The sequence below is a fragment of the Rana temporaria genome, chromosome 3, assembly GCF_905171775.1.
Source record: "Rana temporaria chromosome 3, aRanTem1.1, whole genome shotgun sequence".
NCBI classification, from domain to species: Eukaryota; Metazoa; Chordata; class Amphibia; order Anura; family Ranidae; genus Rana; species Rana temporaria.
The window spans coordinates 53613560-53635963 of NC_053491.1; the positions used below are offsets into that span (position 1 = coordinate 53613560).

Sequence of the window (22404 nt, forward strand, 5' to 3'; positions counted from 1 at the left end):
GTGTCAGCAGCAGGAAAGAAGAGATCTTCTGGTCAGTGTGAAGCAATACACCGGGCATTATTGTATAATGCTGCTTTCATACTGATGTGCTGCCATTTACCCACAACAGGGGTGATACAATGCACCTGATTTTGACATGGTAGTATGGCAATTAGAGGTTTAAATCAGGTGTGAGGATGCGACACTGTGCCAGGTGATTTATTGTTATTTTTTTTAACTTTACTTATGCTGTTCAGGTAGATCTCCATTTCATTTAAGTTTGCCTACCTCTGATCTAAAAGATATTGTACAGACTGATTGTAATGTAGTATGAGATCTTACTAGAAAGTGTATCAACGGTTTAATGCCTAAGCCTTTTTCTGACATTTGTTGCTTACAAGGTAATCCTTTTTTTTTTTTTTTGCTAGAAAAATATTTGGAACCCCCAAACAACACACACACACAACACTCTAAATATATATATTAGGGCTACAACTAACGATTATTTTCATAATCGATTAGCTGGCCGACTATTATTTCGATTAATCGGATGATGGCCTCAAAAAAAAAAAAAATTTGCATTTTTTTTGGCCCAATTTGTTGTTGGGCAGATTACAAAACACAAATTGCCGCAAAAACACATGACATGCTTTTCTGCAGCTTCTCCATTGAAGTATATTGAACCCAAAAAAATAAAATGGCACGGTTTTGCGTTAAAAAGTCCTTACCCTTTCCAAATACGCAGCAGCTGGAAAAAAATCATGGATGTGAATGTGTCCCATAGGAAAACATGTAAATGAACTGTAGTGTGTTTCTGGAAAAAGCACCAAAAAACAGAGGTGTGAACCCAGGCCTGAGATGTTTAGTAACATAATGGGGTTAAAAAAACAAAAATAAGTACAAAAAGAGCAAATAATCACTACTGTAAGTGGTTAGTTTTTTTTTTTTTTTTTACTGTGGGACAGTGAAAGGGCTAATTTTAGTTATTTAACCCCATTATGTTACTGGCCGATTAATCGATTATGAAAATTGTAATAGATTAATTTCATAATCGATTAGTTGTTTCGATATATATATATATATATATATATATATATATATATATATATATATATATATATATATATATATATATATATATATATATAATATACTTTTTTTTTTTTTTTAAGCAGAGACCCTGAAGAATAAAGTGGTGAGCGTTGCAATATTTTATGTACACTATATTTGTGCAGAGGTCTTTCAAATGCAATTGGTTTTGGAAGAAATACACTTTCATAAAGAAAACAAAAAGTAGAAAAACCTGTAAAGTTTTTTTTTTTTTTTTGTATAATGTGATGATGTTACACAGAGTAAATGGATACCTAACATGTCATGCTTTAAAATGGTGCTCACTTGTGGAATGGTGACAGAATACAGCACTTAAAAATCTCCTCAGGCGATGCTTTAAAAATGCAGGTTGCCTGTAGAGTTTACAGAAGAGGTCTAGAGCTAGAATTATTGCTCTCGCTCTAACGATCGTGGTGATGCCTCGCATGTGTGGTTTGAACAGTTTACATTTGCGGACGCGACTTGCATATGTGTTTGGCTTCTGTGTGCGAGCACAGAGGGAGGGGGCGCTTTACATTTTTTTTTTCCTTATTTTATTTTGACACTATCCCTTTTAAAGAAAAATTCTGATCACTTTTATTGCTGTCACAAGGAATGTAAATATCCCTTCTGACAGGTACTCTTTATGGAGAGATCTAGGGGTCTCCAAGACCCCAAATCCCTTCTTTGCACTTAAAAGCATTCAAAATGCTAAGTTTGGCTGTTTTTGAATACTATCTTATTATTTAATTTGGTGCCTTTAAAGCAGTGGTCTCAAAGTACCGGCCCGCGGACCGGTTTTAAATGGCCCGCGGGTGCCGCGGAAGTGTAGATCGAGGTGCATGAAGAGTAGCGCAGGAAGTGTCTGTCATAAGTTCACTTGTCTCTCATGTCACACTGCTACTCCCCGGCGGCCCCTCCTCTCTTCTCGTCCATCCCCGTTTGCTTGTGACATTATCTGAGATGGACGAGAAGAGAAGGGGGGGGCTGCCGGGGAGTAGCAGCGTGACATGAGAGACAAGTGAACTTATGACAGAAGCTTCCTGCGCTACTCTGCCTTTGAAGAAAACAACAAGTAAATGCTCTCATGTGCCCTGATGTGCTCTCATGTGCCCTGATGTGCTCTCATGTGCCCTGATGTGCTCTCATGTGCCCTGATGTGCTCTCATGTGCCCTGATGTGCTCTCATGTGCCCTGATGTGCTGGGCTCTGTACATCAGGGTACCCTGATGCGCCATGTGCCCTGTCCTGATGTGCTGTGCCCCATGTGCCCTGATTGTGCCCTGGTGTGCTCATATGTGCCCTGATATGCCCCATGTGCTCTGATTGTGCCCTGATGTGGCCCATGTACCCTAATGTGCCATGGGGCACATGAGAGCACATCATGGGGCATATGAGGGCACATGGGGCACATCAGGACAGGGCACATGGCACATCAGGGTACAGGGCACATGAAACAGCACATCAGGGTACAAAGCCCAGCAAATCAGGGTACATGGGGTACCCTGATGTGTTGGGCTTTGTACCCTGATGTGCTGTTTCATGTGCCCTGCCCTGATGTGCTCTCATGTGCCCCATGTTCCCTGGTGTGCCCCATGTTCCCTGGTGTGCTGTGATTGTGGCCCATGTACCCTGATGTGCTGGGCTTTGTACCCTGATGTGCTGTTTCATGTGCCATGTGCCCTGTGCCCTGATGTGCCATGTCCTGCACTGTGCCATGTGCCCTGTCCTGATATGCCCTGCCCTGATGTGCCGTGCACCCTGATGTGGCCTGTTGTGCTGTACCCCCTATGTGCTGGGCTTTGTACCCCCTATGTGCTGGGCTTTGTACCCCCTATGTGCTGGGCTTTGTACCCCCTATGTGCTGGGCTTTGTACCCCCTATGTGCTGGGCTTTGTACCCCCTATGTGCTGGGCTTTGTACCCCCTATGTGCTGGGCTTTGTACCCCCTATGTGCTGGGCTTTGTACCCCCTATGTGCTGGGCTTTGTACCCCCTATGTGCTGGGCTTTGTACCCTGATGTGCGCTGTGCACTCATGTGTGCTGTGCCCTGATGTGCTGTACCTTGATGGTGAGTGGTCAGTGTGTAGTGTAGTGGTCAGGGTTAATAATGTGTTCGCTGACACCAGTACTGTTTTTGAAGTTTGAAAGTTTGCATGCGGCCCCCCATGGGATATGGAAACTTGTCTTGTGGCCCTCAGGTAATTTGAGTTTGAGACCCCTGCTTTAAAGGATCACTAAAGGAATTTTTTTTTTAGCTAAATAGCTTCCTTTACCTTACTGCAGTCCTGGTTTCATGTCCTCATTGTTCGTTTTTGCTTTGAAGTTGATGTAATTCTGCTCTGATCTCCACACTTCCTGGTTGTCTGGCTCCTTATAACCATGGTACTGGGAGATTTTCACGGTGGTCTAAGCTGTCATAAGCTGTCATTACTGTGTGTCTAAAACTCCTCAGAACCAATAAGATTCATTTTAAAAACAAAACACTGCCCTGGATTTGTTTTTGTTCTGTGGGTTTCTTTACTTCACAGAAACATGAAACCAGTTTAAAACCGAAAGTGAAACTAGAGGCACATTATGTGATTGAATTGAATCTATTTTTAATCATTTTTAAAAGGAATCAGTAACTTTTATGTCTCTATACCCTGTAAACAGTCATTTCAGCAAAACATTTTTTTTCCTTTAGTGACCCTTTAAGACTTCTGTAAACCGGAAGTGATGTCATGATTTTGCTTCAAGGTTTACTAGATCCAAGACCCGATAAGCTGATTCTATTCTGGCATTGTTTGGGTCGGACATGCTGGCTGCTCGCTTGGGCCTCCCGGTGGGACAGGAGAGCTTGGGCAAGCTGCGAAAAGTGACGGGGGGGGGGGGGGTCACCTCCTCTCCCACTGCTTGGGATAACAGCCGTGCAGCTTCTTGGCTGCATCGGTTGTTATCCCAAGAAAGCCAACCACTTGCTCTAAAAAACGGTACCGGAGTGATGCATGCATTACTATGATACAACATCTTCAAGCCGAGACCGCATATTTGCATAAGGTTGGCGTGAAGGGGTTAAATTCTGAATTGTATACATTCTGATACAAGTTTTGTGATCAGCATTTGTGTAACATTAGTATTCTTTGATCTTGTCACACAGCTACAATTGTATCTTTTCCCTGTAGATTTCTCCTGTGTTATCTTTGCAGCTTCAGTCTATAATGTGCTGTGATCAGCAACATTGGCTTTTGCTCCCGGTGTTGCAGAAAGTCCATTGCTCTTTTCTGCTCGGTGATTGAGCGACAAATAACATGGAGTTTCAGTGATACAGACCTTTCATTGCTTTCTAATTCATTTTTTTCCTTACGCCGCGTACACACGACCGTTTTTCGGGTTCTAAAAAATTACGTTTTTAACCACTTAAGGACCTGCTCACAACTATATACGTCCTGTTTTTAAAGATGGATATCTCGGTAACGGCAGCAGCACCGCCCCGCTAGCAACCAAATAGCGCAAGGAAATTAGCAGTAAAGCTCTGCTCAAAATAGCAGCGCTTTACCACCACCGCACCTCCCGCCCCAGTTTAAAGGGGGTTAAGTGAAAATGCATGGGTGGGGTTAACCCTAATAAAGGGCTATAATATATGGTAACTATACTTGGATTTATTGTTTTTTGAGACAGAAATACTCTGGTAAGCGTTTGACATGCATCATCGCCCATATGAAGGTCAATGAGATTGCACTATAACCATGAGCCAATGCTTTGCTTGCGATGCAGTATGTCGATTCCAATTCCCCATTGGGATTGGAAAAGAAAAGCATGCATTATCGTAGTAGATAATGTGTTTTTGTTTTATTAATAACATTTCCCTACATGCAAGACTTACCTGTAGGTACAGTAAATATCTCCTAAACTTGCTGTGTTTAGGAGATCTTTACACTGGATACAGTCAGTGACATCACCGACACATGCGTTCTGAGGGTCGGGCATACCCTGCGGGACCTTCAGAGCCCTGTGCCTGCCGCCAAGTGCTCCCGCGTGCATTCTGTGTGGGTCATTGTTGTTTTTAAATGTAGGGAAATACATGTTAAAAGACAATATAGTAGTGTCCCCTGGATGGATGGCCTGTGATCTTCTGACCTAAACAGGGGCATACTGTGATATTCCCCCATTAAATCCGTTTCTTTCCCCCAAAGAATCTGTTAAACAAAAGTGTGCCTGTGCTTTATATGCAATGACTAGAGCAATGTAATAAGAAGACGTTGGTTTTCTGACCAGGATATGTTGGAAGTGATTGCAGGATAAACATGCATGATTCTACAGCACCTTGTAAAATTGTAGCAGAATGTATTGGCTTTTGTACAACAGGATTTCCTAGAGGAAATTCTTGCGGCGATAAATACCTCTTATGCAGTACTTTGCATAAATTCTCACTTGCACTTATCCACACTTTGTAGTGTTTTTAATATTAAATTAAAGTACTTTTTATGTAACCGCTCTACGCAAACAAATTTTTTTATTTATAAATAAACAGAAAAGTCTTGATTGCTTGAAGTGGTTGTAAGAGCCGGTTCACACTGGGGCGACCTGGGATCCGACTTTAAGTCGCGCAGTCGAGAAAATGAATGGAAGTGAATGGGAGCCGTCTTAATGTACAGTACTGAAGTCGCTCCGACTTCAGAAAAGGTTCCTGTACTACTTCAATCCGACTTCTAGGCCACTTGTACCCATTGATTTCAATGGAAGTCACCTCAGAAGTCGGATCCCCTGTCTTAACTGAAGCAACAATACAGGAAGATAACATACGTTTCTCAGGGAAACCCCTCCCTCCCACAGAGCTGATTGTTGTTTGATTGGCCACTGGAAAGCCTCCTGTCCTGGAGGCGACATGAAGTTGCCTTGTAAGTTGCCTGATGTCGCGCTGTGATTCATACACAAGTCGTGTCCAAGTTACCTCCCAAAGTCGTGCTGGAAGTCGTGTTGCCCCTGTGTGAATGGGCTCTTAAGGTAAAAAATGTTTTTCCTAAATAGCTTCCTTTACCTTAGTGCAGTCCTCCTTCAATTACCTCATCCTTCCATTTTGCTTTTAAATGTCCTTATTTCTTCTGAGAAATCCTCACTTCCTGTTCTTCTGTCTGTAACTACACACAGTAATGCAAGGCTTTCTCCCTGGTCTGGAGTGTCGCGCTAGCCCCCTCCCTTGGACTACAGGAGAGTCAGGACGCCCACTAACACACAGCTTCTTTCTCTATCTGCAATGTAGAAAGCGTCCTGACTCTCCTGTATTCCAGGGGAGGGGTCGAGCATGACACTCCACACCAGGGAGAAAGCCTCGCATTACTGTGTGTAGTTACAGACAGAAGAACAGGAAGTAAAGATTTCTCAGAAGAAACAAGGACATTTAAAAGCAAAAACGAAGGATGAGGTAAGTGAAGGAGGACTGAACTAAGGTAAAGGAAGCTATTTTGGATTTTTTTTTTTACCTTTTAGCCCAGGTTCACACTGGGTACGATTTGAGATGCGATTTCATATGTCAAATCGCATCTCAAATCGGTGGCATTTGTCGGCAATGGCACCGTCCTAATTGGTGCGACGCCGCATCTGCGGCGCTGCACCGATTTCAAAAAGTAGTTCCTGTACTACTTTTTGCGATTTCGGGCCACGATTTACATTGAACCCTGCACAGATGTCTCTTAAATTGCGGCCGAAATCGCGGCAAAATCACGATTTTTACGGCGATTTTGAATTTGCAGCAGTGTGAACCTAGCCTGACAACCCCTTTAAGTACAATACCAAGAATACTCTGCTTGAATAAAAGGTAGCTTTTGCAGCTGTATTTTTTTTATTTTATTTTTGTAAACTACGTCTCATTTAATATCCCACCTGGCATTCATAGTACCAGATTTAATTGCTATATAAAAAATATAGCATGGTATACTATAGTAACATTTTATATTGAAATGGGTTACATAAAAAAAAAGAAAAATGGGCCTTTACAGCCTAAATGACAGGGCCCATTGGTCAAACCTACCAGATAATACAATGAAAACTTGGCCCATAATGCACCAGTGATTATACTGTGAAAACATGTGATAAGATAATTTGCAGCATGTCTCTCTGCTCTGCTGCCAATTAATTGTAGAGGGAAGAGAGGGGAATAAATTGGATAACAGATTAGATTTGATGCTGCACTGGGTCCACAGGCAGCGGTGTACCTAGCATATCTGGTACCCATATCAGATCACTATGTGCGTTACCTGCTGAACAGTCTTGCCAAACAAATGAGCTTGGCTCTACCCCCTGGCTGTTATCATACAGCAGGTGTTGGTCTCTCAGCTGGGAACCTGTCAGCCCATTACACTTTAAAAAACAAAACAAATCTGTGCTGAATTCCATATATAATCTGCAGAGTTTGTTTAATAAACATTAAATAGTGCAGTGTACAGCAGGAAACCTATGGTGTGTACAGATTTCTGCTTTACACTAGACCACTTGATTTTTTAATAAATAAACACTGCGGATTACATATGGACTCCAGCTCTTATTTTTTCAGTTGCCCGTTAACCACCGCCTAACGCAGATATAATGGCAGATAGAATGGCACGGCTGGGCAAAGGCACATACAGATACGTTGCCCTATAATGGCCCAGCCGTGGGTCGCGCGCGGGTCACAGGAGCTGAAGAACGGGGAGAGGTGAGTGTAAACAAACCTTCCTTGTTCTCTGTGGCTTGTCACTGATTGTCTGTTCCCTGTTATAAGGAACGACGATCAGTGACGTCACACGTCCAGCCCCCCTCCTACAGTATGACCCACTGCCTTAGGGCACACTTAACCCCTTAGCGCCCCCTAGTGGTTAACCCCTTCACTGCCATTGTCATTTTCACAGTAATCGGTGCATTTTTATAGCTCCCAAAAATGTGTCAAGTGTCTGCCATAATGTCGCAGTCAGGGAAAAAACCGCTGATCGCCGCCATTACTAATAAAAATAAATAAATAATTATTACCAAAAATGCAATAAAACTATCCCCTATTTTGTAAACACTCTGGGCCAGATTCATAAAGAATTGCCCTGGCGCAGCGTATCGGAGATACGCTACGCCACCGTATCTTACCTGGCGGAATTTCGAATCCAGGAAGATTTTGCGCCGTAAGTTACGGCGGCGTAGTGTATTTCTCGGCGCATATTTCAAATTGGGCGGGTAGGTAGGGGGCGTGATTAATTTAAATGAAGCGCCCCCCGCGTCGATTGAAATGCGCATGCTCCATTTCGAAAATTTCACGCTGTGGTTTGCGCGAAATGACGTTGCACCAACGTCATTTTTTGAACGTAGACGTGAGTTACGTCCTTTCCTATTCTCGTGCGACTTGCGCAAAAAAAAATAATTCAAAATTTGACGCAGGAACGACGGCCATACTTTAACATGGCAAGTCTATCTATACGCCACGAAATAGCAGCTTTAACTATACGCCGGGAAAAGCCGACTAGCGATGACGTAAGAGAATGCGACGGCCGCGCATACCTTCGTAGATCGACAGAAAAAGCTAATTAGCATACCCGACGCGGAAAACTACGCAAACTCCACCCAGCGGACGCCGAAGTATTGTACCTACGATCCGAAGGCGTACGAAGCTGTACGCCTGTCGGATCGAAGCCAGAAGCCATCGTATCTTGGTTTGAGGATTCAAACTAAAGATACAGAACAGGAAATTTGAAAGCACGCCGGTGTATCAGTAGATACGCCGGCGTACTCTCACTGTGAATCTGGCCCTCTAACTTTTGCGCAAACCAATCAATAAACGCTTATTGCAATATTTTTTTTCAAAAAATATGTAGAAGAATACGTATCGGCCTAAACTGAGGGAAAACGTATGTGTGTGTGTGTGTATGTGTGTGTATATAATATATCTCTTTGGGATTTTTATAATAGTAAAAAATATAGCATTTTTTTTTTTTTTTTTCAAAATCGTACCTTTATTTTTGTTTATAGCGCAAAAAAAACCCCGCAGAGGTGATCAAATACCACCAAAAGAAAGCTCTATTTGTGAGGAAAAAAGGATGCCAATTTTGTTTGGGAGCCACGTCGCACGACTGCGCAATTGTCAGTTAAAGCGACGCAGTGCCGAATCTCAAAAAGGAGCCAGGTCCTTTACCTGCATAATAGTCCGGGTCTTGAGTGCTTAAACACCTGGAGGTGTGGCACAGCCAGTAAAATGGTTGTTTTAGTGTGGGAGTAAAATATTGGTGTTACTTGCAGTAATAGTAAGCCTAAATTCACACCAATGATTTAGACCGGTGCGAATTGTAGCGGCAGGAATCGGATTCCTGCTGCAGCTCTGAATGGCTAGTTGTGACCCCGGCCCTGTTCACTATGACAGGTCTGTGGCAGCTGAAGCTATTTGCTGCTGTGTGTTCAGCAACGATCGCTGCGTGCAAAGACACCTGTCTAAATTGCTGGTGAGAATGTAGCCTAAGGCCCCTTTCACACTGGGGCGGGAGCTGCGGTGGCGGTATAGCGCCGCTAAAAATAGCGGCGCTATACCGCCAGGTTTGCCGCAGGATCCGGCCCGTAGCGGTGCGGTATTAACCCCCGCTAGCGGCTGATAAAGGGTTAATACCGTCCGCAATGCGTCTCTGCAAAGGCGCATTGCAGGTGGTATTGCCGCGGTTTCCCATTGTTTTAAATGGGAAGGAGCGATATATATATATATATATATACCGCTCCTCTCACAGCTCCAAAGATGCTGCTGACAGGAGATTTTTTTTTCTCTCCTGCCAGCGCACCGCCTCAGTGTGCTTTCACATTGAGGTTGCTGGGCAGGAGTTTTCCAGGCGGTATAGCAGCACTATTTTTAGCGCTGTACCGTCTGAAAAACTCCAGTGTGAAAGGAGTCTAACCCTCAGCATTGGTGGCAGCATTATTCTACCTTTTTATTAAGGGTTTATGGTAGTAGTTTTAATCTACCAGCATTGGTGGTGGTACCTGTAAAAAGTACACTCCCCTCTCTCCTTCTTCAGCATTGGAAGTCAGCTGGATGGTACAATGGTAACCCCCAATCCCAACCATTGTGCATTGGTGGTCAGTACCTGGACAACAATATATATCAATAATTGTAACTTGCCTCCCCAGCATTGATGTACAGTTTTTACTTTCCTAAATAGACACACCAAGCTCTATTCATTTTGAACACGGACTTAAAGCGGGGGTTCACCCCAAAATGTTTTTTTACCATTACATTCAGGCGAGTTGTGATAATGACATTAGGCTGTTTTTTTTTGTTTTTTTTTAATCCTTACTGTACATACCGTTTTTTATGTACATTTTCACCGCGGCTTCCGGGTATGTAATCTGCGGGACGGGGCGTTCCTAATTGAGATACTTCCCGACCTGCGCATACAGCGCGTCACGAGTTGCCCGAAAGAAGCCGGACTGCGAGTCGGCTCTTTACGGCGCCTGCGCACCGATGTTCGTCTTCTTTCGGCAACTCGTGGCACGCTGTATGCGCCGGTCGGAAGCATGTCAATTAATTAGGAACGCCCAGTGAAAACATACCCGGAAGCCGCGGTGAAAATGTACATAAAACGGTATGTACGGCCAGAATTTAAAAAAAAACAGACTAATGTCATTATCACAACTCGCCTGAATGTAATGTTAAAACATTTTTTTGGGGTGAACCCCCGCTTTAAGCAAGTGCAATGTAATTCAGAATTTCTATGATCGCAAAACTGTGGAAATATTGCTATTGTGCTGATATATGTGTAAACATGACTTGATTTTAAAGTGGTAGCAAAGTAAAAAAGTCTTACCTGTAGCACATTTGACACGGTGGTTACTTGTGCTGTGTAGTGACTCTGCAGTGACTGAGTGTGCCATGGATCCAGAGCAGATGTGCAGATGTGCAGGTGTGCCGTCTATGCTGCTTGGCCATTCAATTGGCCTGGGCATTGCGAACCTGGAAGGAAGACTGGCCAAAGATAGATGCACCTCCAGCGGTGACCGTGTGCCCCTGGAGAGTTCCATTTTGTAAGTTAGTCATAATGTGCAAGTATTTGATGCATACTAGAACATTATGACATTAATCTCCGGGTGGAATTTTTTTTTTTTTTTTTTTACTGCTGCCTAACATTACAAAAATTTAAGCAAGCTGGTTCTATTTTTCTGGGATGTGTTGCAATGGTATATAATGGCAAGTTTAACAACTTGCCGACCTGCTGCAGTACACAAACTGCGCCAGGATGGCTCTATTGCGCCAACCTGTACGTCATTTCTTACAATAATGGGAGGGGGGGGCCCTCAATCAGCCGGTCCGGTGGGCACTCCTGATCGCTTCCTAGAGAAACAGGTTGCCGGTCTGCCGATGTAAACAAGGCAGATCGCTGTCCTGTCAGGTATGAAGAGGAGAGATACATGGTCCTGCTAAGCAATGTCGCAGTCCTGTAGCAGAATATAGATTGGCCCTAAACTGATGAATTTAAGTAAAAAAAATATATATATAGACTATCTATCTATCATTTATTTAGTCTCATAATTTTATATATTTTTGTTTTTATAGCACAAAAAATAAAAACCACAAGGTGATCAAATGCCACCAAATAAAAGCTTGATTTGTGGTGGGGGGGACATCAATGTTATTTGGGTACAGCGTCGCTCGACCGTGCAATTGTCAGTTAAAGTAATGCAGTGCTCTATCGCAAAACATGCCCTGGTCATGAAGGGGGTAAAACCTTCCGGGGCTGATGTGTTTTTTTTTTTTTGTTTTTTTTTAAACCACAAGCTATTGTGTGGCTCTCTGAACATCATGAACAGGGTTATCTAAGTGACCACCATCAATTTTGAATTCCAAAGACTTCAATTGTAACAGAGCAAGAGGGTAATGAATGCTGTTTTACACATTTATATAGCTGAACTTCCTCACAATATCATATGACAAAATATAAAACCTTTACTTAGTGTTTATGTGATTGTATTTGAGAATTATTTTTATTTCTCCTTTTTTTTTTTTTTTTTTTTTTTTTTTTTAGATGTCCTTGGTAGATTTGGGAAAGAAGCTTCTAGAAGCTGCTCGGGCTGGTCAAGATGATGAAGTTCGTATTCTAATGGCAAACGGGGCACCTTTTACCACAGACTGGGTAACTAATATATATATATATATATTTTTTTTTAATTCTTTATTTTCATTTTTCAAAAATGCACGCATGTGGTACAACCAATAGGCAAGCACAAGCCAATCTACACAGAAAACCCATTCTTCTGCCGCAGCAGGGGACAACCTGGCTAGGCGATTTTCTCCAAAGCCATCATAAAGCTGTACATGCTAACATGCATCCAATAACAAGTACAGCAGGCTGTGTGGAGCATAAAGCTGGCCATAGACTGTTTGAATTTTATCCGGTTTAGCAGAAACCAGCCAAGATTTGAACCATGTATGGGCAGGCTAAATGTACCCAATTTGGTAGATTGCTGAACTTGGGTACAGCCAGCCTGTCGGATTTTACATGCAATTATCGCTGGTGGCTGTTATAGCTGCTACCAAAATTCACTATGGTGAAAATAATGGCTCCATGGGAGGGATTCCCACATTAACACCGTCTGTGTTAATGGGGGGAATCAAGCGATTTTATTTCCTGCAACACGTGGTTGGAGGAAAGAAAATCGCTCTGCCTATGGCTGGCCTAAGACATTGATAGCAAGTACCTTGCCAGCTCTCGATTTGTAAAGCCTCCATGCCTGATTGAGACCACACCTGAATGCTGGGTAATTGTTTTTAAGACAAAAACGTAATGGGCCAGATTCAGGTACATTTGCGTATCTTTGTGCCGGCGTAGCGCATCTCGTATGCGCTACGCCGACGTAACATTGAGAGGCAAGCTGAGTATTCACAAAGCACTTGCTCCCATATTTACGCCAGCGTAACGTAAATAGGCCGGTGTAAGCCCGCCTAATTCAAAGTAGGCAGGTAGTGGGCGTGTTGTATTAAAATTAATCGTGACCCCATGTAAATGCATGGCCGTACGAATGGCGCATGCTCAGAATCACGTTGCATATACTCCCTAAGATACGACGGCTCAATGCGTACGACGTGAACGTAACTTACGCCCAGCCCCATTCACGTATGACTTGCGTTAACGACGTAAAATCCGACGGCAGTTCCAACGTCCATACCCTAAACGACTTAGACCAGCGTTTTGGTGGTTTAAATTTACGCCGGAAAAACGCCTTACGTAAACGACGCAGATTACAGCGACGGGCGCAAGTACGTTCGTGAATCGGCGTATCTCTCTCATTTACATATTCAACGCGTAAATCAGCGGAAGCGCCCCTAGCGGCGAGCGTAAATATGCACCCAAGATACGACGGCGTAGGAGACTTACGTCGGTCGTATCTTGCCACAATTCAGGCGTATCTGATTTAGAGAATCAGCGCATAGATACGACGGCGCACATTTGGACTTACGACGGCGTATCAGTAGATGCGTCGGCGTAAGTCTTTGTGAATCCGGCCCAATATCCTTTGATTTGCCCCTCTTAGAGCAGCAACTTAATTTGTTCAGATATCTGTTAGTTTACAGTAGTCCGATTGATCAGTGAATAAGCGTGACCAAGCCCTTTATTATCCCACCATTCCTTTTGGCTGGATTCACACTGAACTGTTGCATTTGAACGTGTACTGTGTTTTGGTGCATTTAATTTTATGTTGCTGCATGCGGTAAAATCCAGCAGAAAGTGTGAAGGGTGTTTAAAAAGAAAATGTTTACTTGTAAAATAAAACACAGCATTTTACTATCTCTGCAGTTTAAATCCAGCCTTTACGTTCACATGTAATCTAGCCACCCTCCTTTAAAATGGCCTTTTGCACACTGGCATTTGCTCAAGCTCATTGTGCAAGCATTTAGGTGTGTTTGAGTGTTGTTGGTTTCCCTTGGGCAGAATATTAATTTGTTCTGGCCCTAGGAATACATTGACGCTCAAACACCTAAACGAATCTAGCTTTTTAGGAGTGTCAAGTGTTGTTTTTTTTTTCCTGCTCAAAAGCTCCTCTCCTGAATATGCTTTTGGTGTGTGTGCTCCATGGATGGCTGAGAGTAAACTTACTCTGCTGTCTGTTTACTCCTGGCTACCTTTTGATCTGCTTCACCTAAACAGAAGTGTGGTGGCTTGTGGGTTTGATCGGACCTAGAGGTAGGCAGGCGTAAGGCTGCATTCACACCTGAGCGTAGCGTTTTTGGTTGGTTTTTTTCCGACGTTTTGTCGTGCGTATTCACGCGTTTGCATACAGCGTTGTCCGACATTTTTGAACTTCGAAGTTTTTTATTTTAGCCAATAGGAAAAATTATCTCTTTCATCACTTGTTGCTATGTTTGCAGTTTTTTTTTTGTCTTCTGCCTGGGTGAAATGTTCTATTTCACAGAACGGATTAAAGCGACAAAACGCCCGTAGAAACGCTTGTTGTCGCGCTAGACGCTTGAATCGAGCGTTTCCATTACTTTATATGGGAATACAAAGGTTCTAAAACGCCCAAATCCGCCCAATTCGCGCGCCAAAAAAGGGTCCGGAACTTGTTTGAGCTTCAGGCGTTTTGGAGTGGAGATGTGAACCATCTCCATTGAGAATAATTTTAAGAATAAGAATTGTTTTCCCCTCTAGCGTTTTGGAGCTTCATGCTTCATGCTTCAGGCGACAAAACGCTCAGGTGTGAATGCAGCCCAAGGCTGCATTCACACTTTGGAGTACAAAATCGCAGCGTTTTGTCCCGCGAATTGCGGCGACAAATAGAAGCGTTTTGTACCGCGATTTGCGGCGACAAAACGCCGCGATTGTGAATGCAGCCTTCACCCCCTTTATGGAGTTGGTTCACATTTCCTATGCCGAACGCCGAAAGCCACCTGAAAAAAAGGTCCAGGACTTTTTTTCAGGCGGCGGGCGTTCGGCGTGGAGATGTGAACCATCTCCATAGAGGTGCATGTGTTTTCGTCCCTCTGGCGTCTCTTGGTTGCTGCGGCGTCACACTACAGGCGACAAAACGCCTAGGTGTGAATAAAGCTTAAGTGGACATCTTTCTATAGGTGTGAATGGTCCGTCTGATTAGGTCTGCCTGAAAAACTGACTAATCAGAACACACGTCCTGAAAGGGACCTTAAGCATTCATCTGTTCCCTAATAGCAATGTCCATTTCAGTCTATTGTTCATGCCAAGACTCCTGGCAGTTTGGTACAAAATGTCCTGGATTTCCAAACGCTCACTGTAAAAGGATTTACTTTCTGGACTTTTCCTACTTTTGAACAGAAATCAGAAATATTTATTGGCTTCTACATGCTTTTTTGATTTTGTTCTTTGTTTCCTTATGGTTTGTTTTTGGTTTACAGCTGGGAACATCTCCACTCCACCTTGCAGCTCAGTATGGCCATTATTCCACCACAGAAGTATTACTTAGGGCAGGAGTCAGCAGAGATGCACGCACTAAGGTTGACAGAACTCCCTTGCATATGGCGGCCTCAGAAGGTCATGCAAACATAGTAGAGGTATTAATCAAGGTGAGAGTCTCAATTGTTTTTAATACATTTTAAAATGAGAATGTGATTGATTTAAAATATCATTATGAGCCAAGTGCTGGTAGGTGGCAATGAATGGTGATTTGTGGATGTGTTGTAAGAAACCCCTGAACCAGTTATTCCAAAGGATCATGAATACCCAACATTCTTCTAGGAGAAGAGATACTATCACATGGTCCAGCGCTATATTCCAGGCCTGAAGTCTTTCAGGTGGGTTATGTGCCTAAGCTTATGGAAAAATTGCCTTTAGGGACTCCTGTAGGGTATGGCGGTAGTGACAGGACTTTATCTTAAATCGCGGTTATGATTAGGAACTTCATGAAGCCCAGTATTCAGTGGTCTTAGCTCTTACTGACATTTTATTGCCAGTACAAGTAATTGTACTTTAATGGTATTGTTAGTTCATTTATCCATAAACCTACAGTATACACCTATGTTTGGAAAATAAATGTTTGTTTACAGTATTAAAAGTGCTCAATATCCTTTTCACTGCCATTGGCATAGGTCGTATTGGCAGCAGGGGGGTTTACACACTGTCTCGGCTACTATAGTAGCTGGGAGGACGTGGAAATCTCACAAGTTGGCTGACAAGTGGAAGATGTACTCCTATGGATCCCCAGTAGTTCCCCTGTATTGCATCTGTTTGCTGATGAATAAACACAGGTGAGGTGTGCATTACTTCTGGGTTTGGCTATCCCTTTCCCCGGCCAATGTAGCTGAAGAAGCTAATGAAGCATAATCTCTTCTCCTTGGTTTCAGTGGAAAGCGGGTGAGACATCAGGGGTCCAATAAACTGTTAGACCTGTATGTGATTTAAAATTTTAAGTGGACAAATTTAAAAAAAAAATGTTACTTGCCTGCCATAATTCCAGGGCCATTATTCACAGTTCACTCTAAACTGATGGTCTAGGACAGTGATGGCGAACCTTGGCTCCCCAGATGTTTTGGAACTACATTTCCCATGATGCTCAACCACACTGCAGAGTGCATGAGCATCATGGGAAATGTAGTTCCAAAACATCTGGGGTGCCAAGGTTTGCCATCACTGGTCTAGGAGCTTTCAAAACATCTATGGAAAATTTTGGGCATTCAAGTACTGTACACTGTTTCACATGTGTGCACAGTTTAAGGCTTTACATGTTTAATATCTATTTACTTGGAACAACCACATCTATATTGTATTTTATTAAATAATTGTGTAATACATTTTGTTTGCAGGCCCTAAAATTTATTTTAGTATACATTTTTTTTTTTGTAATGTGTGCAAAAATGACGATGGCAGCGAGAGTTAATGGTTTAAAGTCACTGAAGAAGACTAATGCCCCTTTTAACACAGGGCAAGCTCCGCTTGAGTCTGGCCTCAGTGGGGGGATCTGTCCGCAGGTGGATGGCTGGTCCTTGTCCACTCCGCTTATGCAAAGCAGCCACAGCCTGCTTTCCTCCTATAGGTGGCCGTATGTAAATGGACCACCTGTCTGTTTACACTCAACTGCTATCTGATCGGGGAACAGCTAGCAGACAGGATTGGATCGAATGCACCTGACGTTCCATAGAGGGCAATGGATCCTGCGATTGGGTCCGCCTGAAAAACTGACAAGCGGACCCGATCGGTACGCCCATGCAAAAGGGCCCTAATGGGTTGTGCTGAAGTGCACACTGCCACCATTTTGTAAAGTGTATGCCTTGAATTTAAAGGTTTACTTTTGTCTTTATAGCCAGTATCAGGTAGGGCCGACTAAATTAAATTTGCTCGTAGTGCTCTGTAATGTGCATCTCTGCAGGCAGCCAACGTGTGTCCTCTGTAGTAACAGATTTTGTATTTGTAGCACGGTGCTGACATCAATGCCAAAGACATGCTGAAGATGACAGCTCTTCACTGGGCAACAGAACACAACCATCATGAAGTTGTAGAGCTTTTGGTAAAATATGGAGCAGATGTTCATAGTCTGAGCAAGTTCTGTAAAACCGCATTTGATATCTCTGCGGACAATGGCAATGAGGACATCGCAGAAATACTACAGGTATATTTCAGTACTTTTCAGTATGTTTTTTTGTTATTTTACCTTAAATATTTTTTTCTAACAGAAGTCTGTATTTCCTTTTTTGACATAGATTGCAATGCAAAACCAAATTAACACAAATCCTGAAAGCCCAGAAACTGTAACGATACACACGGCTACACCACAATTTTTCATTGGACCCGGAGGTGTGGTAAATTTAACGGGTGAGAAAATTGCTTGATTTTAGAATGTGTATTACAAATTGCAGATTTCTGAATACAGTGTCAGCGAGCTTCATAATGCTGAATTTACAGCGGCATTCCTTCTGTTTTTTTTTTTTTTTTTTTTTTTAAGAATATATAAAATGTTTTTTGTTTTTTTTTTTTTTTTTTTTTTTTTTTTTTTTTCATCCATATGTATCGGACTGAGTAGGTCATTTAGTAGTGTTCTAGCATTTTGCGAACAGGCTCTGGGGTATTTGTACTCAGTAAAGTTTTACAGCATCTGTCATACCATAAAAACATAAAACCAACTGACTTGCTGCTTAAAGTGATACTAAAGCTTTGTTTAAAAAATAAATAAAAATAACAACCGTGGCCCAGATTCAGGTAGCAATTGCGCCTGCGTAACCATAGTTACGCAGCACAATTGCTGACTTGCGCCGGCGTAACGAGTTCTCCTGATCCAGAGAACTCGTTACGCCGACTGCAGCCTAAAATCTGCGTGGCATAAGGCTCTTATGCCACGCAGATTTTAGGCTGCATTCTAGCGATGACCGCTAGGGGGCGCTCCCATTGTGATCTGTGTATAGTATGCAAATTGCATACTAACACCGATTCACAACGTTGCACGAGCCCTGCGTACGCAAATTACGTAGTTTGCGTACGTCGGGTTTCGCGTAAGGTTACACATCCTAATAGCAGGCGCAGCCAATGCTATAGGATACCCACGTTCCCGCGATATTTAAAATCTACGTCGTTTGCGTAAGTGAATGGCGCTGGATGCCATTCACGTTCACTTTGAAGCAAATGACGTCCTTGCGACGTCATTTGCCGCAATGCACGTCGGGAAAGTTTCCCGACGGAGCATGCGCTTTACAATCAGCGTGGGAACGCGCCTAATTTAAATGATTCCCGTCCCCGGAGGGATCATTTACATTGCGCGCGCTTACGCCGGGGCAATTTTGCCGGCGCGCCCTCGCAATTTACGGAGCTACTGCTCCGTGAATCGAGGGCAGCGCAAAATATTTGCGTGGGCGCAGGGCAATCGTTGCCCTGTGCCTCCGCAAATAAATCGCAAGTCGTACCTGAATCTGGGCCCGTGTCATACTTCCCTCCACTGTGCAGTTCGTTTTGCACAGAGTTGCCTTGAACATCCTCTTCTGGGGTCCCTCGGCAGCTCCTCCCCGCATTAGATCTCCCTCTAGGAGAAGCGCTCTCCTGAGGGGGTTAACTTGCGGGCGCGCTCCTGAGTCAGTCATTCATAGACGCCGAGTGTATGACTCGGGTCCCGGCTCCCGCATCATTGGCTTTGATAGACCGCAGCCAATGGCTGCGCTGCTATCAATCTATCCAATCAAAGCCGGGACTCAGTGGAGAGAAGAATGTCTTCATCTCTTCTCTCCCCTCACTTCCTGGTCTCACTGGCATTGCTGTGGCAGCGGGAGCCCCTGGCTCCTGCTGCTGTCAAAGCCAGTGGGGGTGAAGCAGAGTCCTGTCTGTGTCAATGGATGCAGACAGCAAGGCTCCGGGGTACTCGCCGGAGAGGTGCAGCTTAAGAGTGCTGGAGAGGGATCCGAGAAGAGGAGGTTCAGGGCCACTGTACAGAGCAGGTAAGTATAAACCTCTAGGTCAGCTGTGACAACCAAAATTCCTTTTGTTGTTTATGTGAGATAAGGGTCCCACAATGAATTCTCATGCCAGTGTTTATTCCCCTCCAACTCCCTCCCCCCTTTTTTCTGTTTTTTAAATCCACGAACTGATGAGCACTGCACAACCTCTTTGTGGAAGTCTTGTGGGGCTTTTCTGGTTATATCACACATGCAACATTGTTCCCATTCCTGCCCTAAGATAATGCAACACATTATGTTGAAGCACTTTTATGTTAAAGGACCAGTCCTAATCAATATTGATGTTTCAGTTATGTAGGGGCTCGACAAATCCCAGGCAGCAGTTCACCATGGCAACTAGAAATTGCGTCCTGGCTCCTGGGTCGTCCTCATCCATTTCCCACTTGCCAACGGTGCCATTGCCGAAAGACGGCTACATCGTGGTCGTCCAGTTCTGGGAGGGCGTCTATTGACGTCCTCCCAGAACACCACACACCACCTGCACACCTCCGGGGTCCTCCTTTTGGATCACAGATCAAGGTAAAGGGCCAATCACAGTGGACCTTTACCATGTGATCAGCGGTGTTCAATCACAGCTGATCACAAGTAAACAAATGCCAGTTATCATTTACAGGAAAGCAAAGCCGATAACCAGCTATCCACCATTGTAAAGGGGATATTTACACTGCTAATCATGGCACTTCTCATCAGCTCCCTTATTATCAATGCCACCTCATCAGTGCACAGCAACGAGGGAAAAAAATGCTTGCTTGCCAAAAAACGGAAATGAAGAAAAGTGTTGTGTGTCGCCCCCCACCACCTGCCTTTTTTTTCCCGATTTGTTAAGCAAAAAAAAATAAAAAACCCAGTGGCAATTAAATATAGGCAAAATAAACCTCTATTTGTGTGATGATTTTTTTTTATATATCATTTTTTTTTTTTTTTTTTACAAATTTCATATGGGTACAGTGTTGCATCACCGCGCGCTTGTCATTTAAAGTGGGAGAGCGATGAAAATTTGGCCTGGGCAAGAAGGGGGTGAAAATGCCCAGTAGGCAAGTGGTTAAAAAAAACTCCTAGATTCAAAACACATTTATCAAGCCTTGAGTTATAAAGTTTAGTCTCCCTGATATCTTCGCCCAGCCTAATGTTTTTCACTTCTATTGCATAGTCCGTATGTAAAATGTAATTAATAGCCCCCTCAGGAGTGTGAAGGCTCGGGTATTCCAATAAATGGTTTAAAGTAAACCTTTTCTAAGCTGTAAAAATTGAACAATCGAATCTGCCTTAGATTTACCAACAATACTGCAGTTTGAGGACCTACTTGTTTGAATATATTAACCACTTCCTTACTGGGCACTTAAACCCCTTCCTGACCAGAGGACTTTTTGCGATTCGGCACTGCGTCGCTTTAACTGACAATTGCGCGGTCGTGCGACGTGGCTCCCAAACAAAATTAACGTCCTTTTTTCCCCCACAAATAGAGCTTTATTTTGGTGGTATTTGATCACCTCTGCGTATTTTTTTTACTAGAAATGGCGGCGATCTGCGTTTTTTTTTTTTTTTTTTTTTTTATTGGGACTGCGACGTTATGGTGGACACATCGGACACTTTTGACACATTTTTGGCGCCATTCACATTTATACTGCAATCAGTGCTATAAATATGCACTAATTACTGTATAAATGTGACTGGCAGGGAAGGGGTTAACACTAGGGGGTGAGGAAGGGGTTAAATGTGTACCCTAATATTAGTGTTCTAACTGTGGGGGGAGGGGGGGTGACTGGGGGGGGGTGACCGATCTGTGTCTCTATGTACAAGAGACACAGATCCGTCTCCTCTCTCCCCTGACAGCACCGCTGTATGTGAGAGCCGGGAATGAGAGATGATCTCATATGTAAACATATGAGATCATCTCTCATTGGCCGCACAGATCGCCTAGGAAACGGCCGCTCCGATTGGCCGTTCACGGCGATCTGTGACTGGCTGTGTCCAAGGGACACGGGCAGCACAGCAGTTCCCGGGAGCGCGCAAAGGGGTCGGCCGTAAAAAGACGGCCCCGTTAGAGATTGGGAGCCGCGCTGCGGCCGTACAAAGTCGTACGGCCGTCAGCAAGTGGTTAAGCCTCCTTTTTTTTTTTTTTTGGTAAATTTAAAGCAGATTTCAGTCTTGTTGATGCTCTAATGTTTTGACAGTTACTGCATTGGCAGTTCTGCAGAGGTTTGCTGTGGAAATCATTTTGAAGTTAAAGAGGTCCAGATGCTCAGTGGTCTCCAGGAAGTGGGGACAGTTACCCCCCCTTTTAGGTGGAGCTCCGCTTTAAGAAACTGTAAACTTGGTTTATGTCTGTAACTTGTTCTAATTACAGGATGCTTTCCTTTTTTTTTTTTTCAGATGAAAATGGAATAGCCTCTACAGTACAGTTTGGCAATTCATCAACATCTGTCCTGGCTACATTGGCAGCTTTAGCAGAAGCATCTGCTCCATTATCTAATTCTTCAGAAACACCAGGTGTGTATCTCTATGAACACTTTCAAGTTCCCTTTTTATTGCCTGAAAATCCACACACACGCACAGCGCTCTATAGCCATTGATTATTTACCATGTAAAACATAAGGCCTCATGCACACTGCTGCTGTTAAACTCGTTTTTGTGTTTGGGTGTTTTTTTGTTTTTTTTTAAACTGCCCTTAAAGCGGGAGTTTACCCCCAAATCAACTTTCTGACATTAGTTCCAGCATACTGCTAACATCTGCAGTATGCTGTTTTTTTTCCGCTACTTATCGTTTTATGAGCCCTTGTTATCCGGCTCCGAGTGGGGATCGCTTCCGGGTATAGGCGTTCCTAAGCGAAGAGGAGTTGATTGACGGTCGGCTAAAGCGCGTCACAGCTTCCAAAAATACCCGAGAGTGACACTCCGGTGTTTACGGCGCCTGCGCATTCAGCTCTACACGGCAGGCGCCGTTTAGCGCCGTAAACACC

At 43.6% G+C, this 22404-nt stretch overlaps 1 protein-coding gene across 6 annotated transcripts in view; it reads left to right on the forward strand.

The window, feature by feature from the left end:
• The window catches only part of GABPB1 (GA binding protein transcription factor subunit beta 1), a 67570-nt gene that overhangs the window by 6098 nt on the left and 39068 nt on the right, over window positions 1-22404 (forward strand). For 5 of the 6 annotated variants that reach the window (XM_040342578.1, XM_040342573.1, XM_040342575.1 and 2 more), the window contains exons 2-6: window positions 12069-12176; window positions 15410-15577; window positions 17422-17616; window positions 17708-17819; window positions 21818-21934. In XM_040342578.1, coding sequence (XP_040198512.1) covers window positions 12069-12176; window positions 15410-15577; window positions 17422-17616; window positions 17708-17819; window positions 21818-21934 — 700 coding nt within the window. Of the gene's footprint in view, window positions 1-11820; window positions 11918-12068; window positions 12177-15409; window positions 15578-17421; window positions 17617-17707; window positions 17820-21817; window positions 21935-22404 lie in introns of those variants that run through there. The other variant, XM_040342574.1, reaches the window with a different exon arrangement.